The sequence below is a fragment of the Misgurnus anguillicaudatus genome, chromosome 10 (genome assembly GCF_027580225.2).
Source record: "Misgurnus anguillicaudatus chromosome 10, ASM2758022v2, whole genome shotgun sequence".
Classification (NCBI taxonomy): Eukaryota; Metazoa; Chordata; class Actinopteri; order Cypriniformes; family Cobitidae; genus Misgurnus; species Misgurnus anguillicaudatus.
The window spans coordinates 23,509,586-23,519,797 of NC_073346.2; the positions used below are offsets into that span (position 1 = coordinate 23,509,586).

General features: G+C 38.6%; 1 protein-coding gene across 1 annotated transcript; it reads left to right on the forward strand.

The window, feature by feature from the left end:
• The first annotated feature begins 30 nt into the window (after positions 1-30).
• LOC129448074 (uncharacterized) lies at positions 31-9,535 on the forward strand. The gene is made up of 12 exons (XM_055210138.2): positions 31-158; positions 414-462; positions 1,387-1,417; positions 3,153-3,233; positions 3,352-3,491; positions 4,228-4,353; positions 4,449-4,494; positions 6,709-6,777; positions 6,982-7,268; positions 7,346-7,450; positions 8,973-9,066; positions 9,179-9,535. Exons 1-12 carry the CDS (start codon positions 46-48, stop codon positions 9,199-9,201), a joined length of 1,164 nt encoding a protein of 387 aa, XP_055066113.2. The 5' UTR covers positions 31-45; the 3' UTR covers positions 9,202-9,535.
• The last annotated feature ends 677 nt before the right edge of the window (positions 9,536-10,212 follow it).

Below are 10,212 nucleotides of genomic sequence, written 5' to 3' on the forward strand. Positions count from 1 at the left end.
TATTATATACCAACAAACTGTAAAAATATGCGTAAGTATAAATATATGACTTTTATTTTGAACGGAAAAGCTCTTGGGGCTTTGCTACATATTTTCCGGTTTGTTACTCAGTCATCGGAACCTTTACCCATCTCAAACAATCGTCTGCAAAACATAAGGTTAGAAAGATAATAGCCCACTTGTCAGTATTTTAATGATTAATTGGAACCAGAGATTAATTGCACGGTTTACTATTACTGCGCTCTTTTCATATGTAACGTTCGAGGGTTAACGTAACCGCAATATAGACCTGCGTAAAACTGAAAGCTTGAACAAATTTGTGTTGTTGAAAAAATGATAAGTCACATCGGTTTACGCGTTGTCTCTTTTTTCGACATAATACAAACGTAATATGTTTGACTTTGTTTTTACAGAATGGAATCACGACCAGGTCCTAATAAGAAGGGCAGGGCCGGCGGAAAGGTAACTTACGTTTTAAATGTTGTATAAGAGCCTATTTTTTAACGAGCTACGTCAACGTTTTCGTCAAATTCGCTAAGTTTTCATTTTTAAAATTTTTTAAATTATTTACAGACCTGAAATCACTGCATTTTGTTTTGGGAATATTTAAATATTGTCACGTGATTTTAACGACATACCTGATGGTCGTCGTTATATCTGCATTAGGAGAAGCTCTGCAAACTTGATTACCTGCAAAGTGCCTTTTTGATGGTGCTAAGGTATCAAGTCAACTGCATCGCCCCCCTTTTTTGTTTGTGCAGTTAAGCCAACTATTCTTATCAAATGTCAAAACATTAACCTAGTTGCTGGTTGGGCTTTAGAAATTGAACCTAAACAGCATCTGCTCTCACTTTTACCAATTTAATTTGGTGTGGTGTTAGAGAAATGCTGAAAGACTTAAGAAGTGGGACATAGTCCTCTTTAAATGGTTATTTTAGCAATGTTAAAATGATTAGCATGGGATCACTGCGCCAGAATTTATATTTTTTTATTCTGTTTTATCCCAATAATCACTAATGTGTTTTGTCAAATAGCATGACATGGTTTAATCCCCTACATTCTGTCTAAGAACAGACGGCAACTTGTAGAACATGTTACAGATGTGTCATGTCATATATCAAATGTTCTTGTTTGCATGATGTAACCCATTCACGGGATGGATCCAGATTGTTCTTCTAGTGTGTGACAGTGTCTGGCGAAGAGACACTTTGATTGTCCAGCTCTCCATGGACTGTCACCCTCTACTATTGAAGTGGAGAGGGGAATTGGGAGAATTTAGCAGGCATGGGAGAGTGGAGTCTCCTCTTCACCTCCAGGGCTGTTATATCTCTCTAATTCCTCTTTATTTCTCTCCCCATCAACGGTTTTATTTGCCGTCTATGACAGAAAAAGCAGCCACCTCCGATTGTTGACATAGGTAAGTCTTGCCCTCAGTTCTGTCCCTTTAACCATGTGCCACTTCTGGGTTTTAGAGCTTTTATGCTTTAACCCTGAACACGACACAGAAGCACTTTTCTCATATTGGTGCTAACTAGCACTTTATTTAAACAATGCATTGCACCAATTTACATGTTTTAACAACAATATGCTGAACAACAATAGAAACGTCAACGTAGAGCTCCTGTAGTGTAAGAAAATGTAAGCCTCTGTCCTCTTGACCTACTCTCGCCATGTGCCTTGTCCGGTCAAGATCATCTGTTAGAACGAGATCCAATACACTTGGTGTCTTTGGTTCCTGTATGGCCACATTTAGGTCATGCTAAGGGTTAAACAAATTGAGGCATTATGCACAAGAAGTGCATCAAGTTGCCAAAGGAAAGAGTTTGTGTGAAATCCATAATATCTTAAATTTCTTTATAAAAATAATTCTAATGGTGTGAGCACACAGTTAGCATGACCTCCTTATAATGTTACCTTGCCGTGGTGTGATTGGCTGAGATCTGAAACAGTTCATGTTGCCAGACACAGGCTTTTCAGATCACTTCATTACAAAACTGTTGAGTTTTTATCTGTTGTTCAGTGTTTAACCGTAAAGAGCTGTGGTTCACTTGTTTGACCACTCATTGTTTTAAACTGTGACGGTTGCCTGCGTGTAGACGTGTGAGTAACTTATTGCAGAGTGCTTTAATCACTCTGATACTGTTTTGGAGATGCAGTAAGTACTGTTTCAGTAAAGCAAGAACTCCAATGGCACCTTTGAGCTTAAAGTTCGGGTTCGTAATAGCCTGTATCACACATACAGCCGTAAAATGCCAGTAATACTCCTGGATTGTCAAGACAATGCAGCCTGAGAAAAGACAAAAGGTCAGAACTTTATGATTAAAGTTAAAATGCACCCAGTGTGAGCGCTAATCGTGCCAGAGCACGGTTCAAAAGGTGAGACGTCAGTTGCGCAACAGTCATTCAACTTTCTGCTTTTGAAAAACTTTCTGATGCGCACAAGTGAATGTCTGAGTGACATAAGCAATGGATTGACTAAGCAAGAGTTGTCATTGCGTCCAAAACGACTCTGAATAGAAGCCACAAACAAGGGGCTACAGTGTTAAAGTGCTTGACTTCCTGTTTTCTTATAACAAATGCATTCATAAGTGCAAGCCTGTGGGGAACGAGCAAACACAGACCACGGTTCAAGGCAACCTTGCCTAATATGAGTGCCCTTAGTTCACACATGCAGGTCTGGATTTACCTCTTATTGCAACATAGGTAAAATATATTTTTGTGCCCCTGTATTGAATACACACACACACACACACACACACACACACACACACACACACATATATATACAGTATCCTCCATGAATATTGGAACAATAAAGGCAAAATTGCTCTTTTTGCTGTGGAGTCAAGACATGTTGAAACCGTAAAAGTTGAATATTAGACTAAAGTACAAAGTGTTAAATTTTATTTCTCACCTGTTTTAACATAAACAATTTACCAAATCACCAGAACAACACTATCACTAATTATCTTACAATATTTTAGCATTAGAATCTAAAAATAACAATAAATAATGAATAGGCTTTTATTGCCATAAATGGGCCAAACCTGGACATGCAAGCATAGGCACATGCCTAGAATGCCAATGCATAAATCCCACCCTGCTTACAAGCTATGTGTGCCTTTGTTATTTATTTGTATTTGTATCAACAGTCTACACTACCTGGAATGGATCTATCCAGTCCATACCCTCTTTGGAGAAAAAACTGCAATCAGTCACTGAAACCGTTGTTGGTAAGACATGATTTAAGTCTTTGATATGATATACAGCTGTATTCTGTGTGTATATATAGGCTCAGTTCATGATCATCATCATATTTTAATAGTGTGCTCGTATTTTTTGCATTCTTAGGCCTGCAGTATGTATGGGAGTATCGAAGCCCATCTAGGTCAACTCCTCCGCATTACCAGTGTAAACTGTGCAAGGTTCAGCGGCTGCAGAAGGAAATATCTACTCACATCATGGGCTGGAAGCACAGCTTCAGATACTTGGTAACATCTGATAAAGATTTATTTACGAGAAGCCAAACCCCATCTAACTATAAATTAGTTGTTGCCACCAAAACATCAAATTTTGTTTTTGCAAAAGATATAAAGGTGGTGTGCTAGATTTGACAGATGTTGCCTTTAAAGGGACACTCCACTTTTTTCGAAAATATGCACATTTTCTAGCTCCCCTAGAGTTAAATATTTTTTTTTACCGTTTAGGAATCCATTTAGCCGATCTCTGGGTCTGACGGTACCACTTTTAGTATAGCTTAGCATAATCCATTGATTTTGATTGGACCATTAGCATCGCGCTAAAAATAACTAAAGTGTTTTGATGTTTTTCCTATTTAAAACTTCTCTTCTGTAGGTTACGTTGTGTACTGAGACAGACAGAAAATTAAAAGTTGCTATTTTCTAGGCAGATATGGCTAGGAACTATACTCTCAAACTGGTGTAATAATCAAGGACTTTGCTGTCATACCATGGCTGCAGCAGGCACAATGATATTACACAGCGCCTGAAAGTAGTCCCCATTGTAATTTTCAATAGCAGGGGAATATTTTGGGTTCTGCGCAAAGTCCTTGATCATTGTACCATTATTCTGTGCATGTTTGTTTCTCACCAAAACTTTCAATTTTATGCTTCTAATGTTATTGCACAGCCCATTCATAAAGCTGCTTTACAAATGTCTTCAGGCTTTTGGAAAATTTCATTTTTATTTTAATGTTTCTGGAAACAGAAGCAAGCCCACCCGGACAAGGTTCCTTTTGAAGAGGAGGATGCAGCAACGGATGTTAACTATAAAAAAGCTGTTAAAACTGCAGCTGCTGAAGTGGAGCAGGCCGAAGGCAGGGGTCAAGTTAAGGTGAAAGACAAACAATATATGATGTGCCGTGAGATTTTGGAACAGGTTTAAAAGTCAGAGATGTGTAATTTTATGCTTTGTCTGATGTCTTCCAGATAGTGCTTAAAGAGCCTTCTGACGTTGCTGCTTTTCATGGGATGAGTAAGTCAATCTTCCTTCTGTATTACCAATGACTTAACACAACAAAAGAGTAAACTCACATACACTATCTGTGTGCTTTTCAGTGGCAAATATTGCTTTAAACATTTTTATAATTTATTCAAATCATTTTATTACTTCCCTTTATTAACTCGCAGATGTTTCCAGCTTCACCAGTCAGTCATGTGCTTAAATTTTAACAAAGAAGATGTAGAGGTGGCAAACATCATGATCCAGACAAAACATGTCTGTGTAATTGGCAGAACAATGACAAGATGTATTGTTATTTGCTCAGCTTTTTAACTGGGCCTTTTTTAAATATCAAAGCGGACATGGATATGATGCAAATGATGGTCAAATATTGACAAATTCATCTGCATGGCTGATATATATTTACTCTTTCCCCGCCAGCATTTTTCATGATTTTCACAAAAGTTTAATGCCTTCCAGAAAATGCTCCTTTTTAAATATATAAACATACAATATATGAAATAAAAGAACAGACCCTTTGCTTTCAAACAAAAAAAATCTGTTTCATCCTACCTTCATGTGTTCTGTTTTTATCACCTCTCAAATATGTGTAGGTTTCATCAAAAACACAAAATTTTGAGCAAAAAGCTGAGATAATTCAATTTTTGTGAAGGACTTTTGATAGAGATCAGAGGCTGAGCGATCTTTAAAACATACACGGACATACAGCTGTTTGCCCTAATGCAATACTTCCGGGTTTTATAAGTTGCGGAATAGCGCCACCTGGTGGATAATAGCGGTATTGCAGATTGACGAGATAACTCGTCAATGGCGGGGAAAGAGTTAAGGGGATAGTTCACCAAAAAATAAAAATAACGTCATTACTCACCCTCATGTCGTTCCAGACTCGTGGGACCTCCGTTCATCTTTGGAGCACAGTTTGAGATGTTTTGTATTTGGTGTGAGAGCTTTCTGACCCGTCATTGAGGATCTGGTAACGGTATTCTGTCCATGTCCAGAAAGGTAATGGGATCATCTTCAAGGTGGTCCATGTGACATCAGTGGGTAGGTTGGGGTGTGTTGAGGCATCGAGGGTACATTTTGGTCCAAAAATAGCAAAAGGTACACCTTTGTTCAGCATGGTCTTCCCCTTCGTGTCTGTTGTGACCCACGTGCACAGGACTGAAGTCACGTGACTGCAGTGATGCGGATGTATGACGCGGCCAACGTGTTATCTGGTGCGCCCCAGCTGTTTGTTTTTTTTGTGCACCCAGGCTTCATTTACAATCTGAGGGAGACGCACGCTATAAGTTTGAGAAAAACAAACTTCGCAAACATGTCCGAGAATAACACGTCATCCGTGTCACTGCAGTCACTTGACTTTAGTCTTGCGCATGCGCTTCACAACAGACGCGGAAGGGAGGGCAATGCTGAATGAAGTCGTGATTTTGGTTGTTTTTGGACCAAGGTGTATTTTCGATGCTTCGGCACATTCTGATTGGCCCACTGTTGTCACATGGACTACCTTGGTGTTTTTGTTGCCTTTCTGGACATGGACAGTGTGCCGTAGGTAGATTTTCAATGGAGGGTCAACAAGCTCTCGGACTAAATATAAAACAGCTTAAATTGGGTTCTGAAGATGAACGGACGTCTTACATCTTTGGAACGACATGAGGGTGAGTCATTTATGACATTGTTTTCATTTTTGGGTGAACTATCCCTTTAACAGCAAATAGACATAATGCAATTAATGTTGTATGTTATCATAAAATTATTAAAGGAATTGTTTACCCTTTTACCATATTAAACTATGTTATTACCTAAACTTAGATGAATTAAAACATACCTATATTTTTTCAATGCGTGCGCTGTGCAGCGCGTCGTGAGTGTGTTGGCATTTGGCCTGGCCCATTCATTCCTATGGTACCAAACAGGGAAGCCACCAAACACTTCTGTGTTTTCCTTTTTAAAAGCTGTTACATGAGGAGTTATACTAGTAAGTATGGTGCCACAAAATAAAACTTTTTTTGGTACCATAGGAATGAATGGGGCTGGGCTGAATGGTGACACATTCACAACACGCTGTACAGTGCACGCATTGAAAAAAGATAGGTATGTATTAATACGTCTAGGTTGAGGTAATAGCATAGTTTAATATGGCAAAAGAGTAGACTATTCCTTTAATGTTTCAAATATTTCTGTGTATTCAGATTTACTATTTACTTACCCAATTGTTGTTTCACTTAGAATCTGCTCAACGCGCCCCGAGAGGAAATGCTGGTATGATGGGGCCTGGTCCTCGAATGTCACAGCAAGGTTAGAGTTTGTTTATTTCACTTGTAGATTAAAGCACCAACTGATGGCTTAAACCCAGACCTTGGTGTTAATGTAATGTAGATTATGTATAGTAAATGTCACACTGACTGCACATTGGAAGTTCAGTGTGCATTGAAATGGTTCTGTTTTAAGGTTATGGCTCTTGTTGTAGATGCATGATTTTATTTGTGAATCTTTTTACAGAATTCATGGGTCGTGGTGGTATGAGAAGAGGCCCGTCTGACATGGGGGGCTTCTCTAGCCCAGGTCGCTACGGCAACAACATGTCTGGCCCAGACAGAGGGATAATGGAGAGAGAGCGCATGCAGCATTTCTCTGACGATATGCACATGGCCACAGAAGGCTTCGGAAATGGCCGGCGCAGCGAGGGGATGGGCAGACCTTTCCGCGATGATATGCCAATGAATAGCAGGGAAGACAGAATGATGGGTCCAGGCGATAGCATTCCTGCAACACTGCTTAAATATCTGGTACTGTTTGCTTTTTTGCTTGCATGATGGAATGCACATTATAAACCATTTGGAGTTATTAAACATTTTTGTTTTAGGACGACTTCCGTATTGAGAATGAGGACGATGCTCAGATCGTCCTAAAGGTCACACAGAAGCTCACGGATGTTCTCATGGAATACCGGCTCAGGAGTATTTCAACGGTAACTGCTCTTTAAAAGTACTAACAACTAGGGATCCCCACCATTAAGCATCTGCCAATTGTTTAAAACCAGCCAATGATCAGAGCAGATAATATCCTGGCAATCAAAAGTGGTGGAAAATGCATCACGTCATTCTGAGTAATCAAATTTCGGTATCAGCTCAGAAATGTTGTATAGGCTTAGCCTGGCTAACACCAGACCAGTCTCAGAGAATGAGACGTGGTCTGGGAACCACATGCTCATTTTCTTGTATTTGAGGCATGGTTTATGAATGCCCAGAGCCGTTTATTGGGTGCTACAAATGTCTATTAAATGCGTCTGTTCATAGCTCATAGCCAATCGTTTCAATTATACCAGATGACTATGTAGAGCGACATCAATTCAAACGTAAACAACTTTTATCGGGTACGTGTGCACACAGCTGAAAGCTATGCAACTAAACCGGTAGCTGTATATTGTATTGAAAAGCAACACATTTTATTGGCACTATGACAACCACAATTCAGGCATAATGACAATATGATATTAATAAATGCCACTTGCAATTTATAATTGTACTTCACTACGTGGCTATCATGTCTTGCCATATCCAAACATCCTTCTTGGATATGAAATTGTTTAACGCCAAAAGTTGCTCTTTTATTTTTTTAAAATAAACTTCCGTTCAAAACTACTAGTAACACTTTCTAAGGCCGCATTGAAAAGTTTGTTGGATAAACAAAACTGCTTTGGTGTGTCGTGTCGCATAGACTTCGTCATCGACTTGCTGCCCCCTCCCCGTTCTGTGATTGGTTCCCTAATTCAGGGGCAAAATTATTCCATAGTTTCCATGCTAGACTTGCAGCGTGAATAAATTTGCGCGCAGGGCAGCATGGGGAAACCCAGGCTACTTGTATCTGCTAACAACCTCTAAAAATAAAAAAAGAAAATATCATTTTAAATGCAAGCTTCATTGAATGAGACAAAAATAGGTGCAGTATTGAAAGTTTACACATTCATCAGGTATATTTTAGCCTCAGGGCTGATTGATTGTGCCCGAGACGATCATTTTATATTAGTTTATATTAATGCTCAATATGAGAGGAGGAGAGAAAGCTTGCATATGATTTGAAGCAAGGCTTAAATGCTTTTCTGCACACTTCTCCAGCTCAGGATGTGGTGACTTCCTTTGCATAACTCAGCTGTCAAATTATTCACTGGGTTACTTGTATAAATATGTTATCATTAAATTTAAGAATTTGGTGGTTAAAGGCAAACTTTATGCCATATATTCTTAATGTAAGCTACACATCCACAATAATCAGAGAACTGTTAATGAATTACGTGATTGCAGTTTGATCATGTAAACAAAATTAAATAAATTAAGGCATTGACCTTAAAGACAATTTTTGCATGATTTTTTCCTTAAAGAACAGTAAGATGAAGGGCGAGATAAAAAGCAAGAAAATAGATGAATTATCAGTTTAGATGCTTTAATGCACGTGTGACCTTGGTTCTGAATATCTGTGTATTATTTTTTTAGAAACCGATGCCCACAAGCTCTTTCAGCAACATGAGTTACTCATCATCTCGTGGCTCGCACGGCTCTAATGACAGATTCTCCGGTGGCATGCCAGGTATCCAAGTATAATGCTTTCGAAGAGTCATTTATTTTCCACCAAACCTTTATAGTATATTCTGTGTGTCTTCCATTATATGTATAATGTTTCATTTCCTCTACTTTGACAGGTTCATCGAGATACTTTAACTGAACATTTATTTGGAACTATGAAGACTAGGATACTAGCTTCTAGACTGTCTGTTGTAGGCATTTTGATATGTTATTTTTGACTGTATGACCAAACAAATTTCTTTTTGGACTTTTAAGCTGTTTTGATTTTACAATCTGTAGATAGTCATTTAAATGTTTTCAGTTTTTCTTAGACATGTTCAAGGAACTTGATATTGTTGTGCTGTTATTTGTAATAGCAACACAATCTTAAAGATTACATTTAACCTGTGATTTATTTAGTCATTTTGTGTGCTTGTTTCTAAAGGTATGTTTTGTTGCCATGACGTTTGAAATAAATCAAGTCAAAAAGTTGAGTTTGCATGACTGTAATTGTAATATTGTATATTGTGGACATATGTAATATTCCCTAAAGGCGGGTGCATGATCTCTGAAAGCCAATGTTGACATTTGAAATCAGCTAAACAAACACACCCATACCCCAATAGAATCTGGGCCTTCTTTTGATTGACCCGCACCACATATACACAACCCAGGCAATGATGTCGGTTAGTATACACCCGTTACTGCTGATTGGCTGCAAGTGTGTTTTGGTAGTTGGCCTGACTCCCTTTTCCAAAGTGTTTAAAAATCATGCACCCCGCCTTTAAATTCTACCACTGCTAGTTGTTTGGGAAATGGCCACAATACGTATGAAGTGGTGTCATTGTAATGCAACATTATTTTTCTCTCAGCTTTGACTGTTTTTGGAATTGCATTATCAGACACATGATAAGAAGGGACTGTGTGTTGCAGCTGGTCTTCATATCTTTTTCAAAAGCTGTCCTTGAGTTTTTACTTCATGCATCTCAAAAAGAAACTGTAGCCCTAACTTTTGGTTAATCATTAAGCATGCAGTCTTTTAGACTTGCTCTGTCCACAAAAAACACCTGGTGTGCTTGTGCCACCGTTACAGAAGTGAGAAAAATAAAACGTAAATCAACTGGAAATAAAACTTGGTTAAAAATAATAGCTGTGCATGAGCTTTGGCCTG

Excerpts from the sequence above, each read along its gene's own strand:
- LOC129448074 (XM_055210138.2), top strand. The coding sequence starts at position 46 with ATGACTTTTATTTTGAACGGAAAAGCTCTTGGGGCTTTGCTACATATT. Across the intron at positions 6,778-6,981 it reads TCCTCGAATGTCACAGCAAG|AATTCATGGGTCGTGGTGGT; the intron begins GTTAGAGTTTGT and ends ATCTTTTTACAG. Across the intron at positions 7,269-7,345 it reads CAACACTGCTTAAATATCTG|GACGACTTCCGTATTGAGAA; the intron begins GTACTGTTTGCT and ends TTTTTGTTTTAG.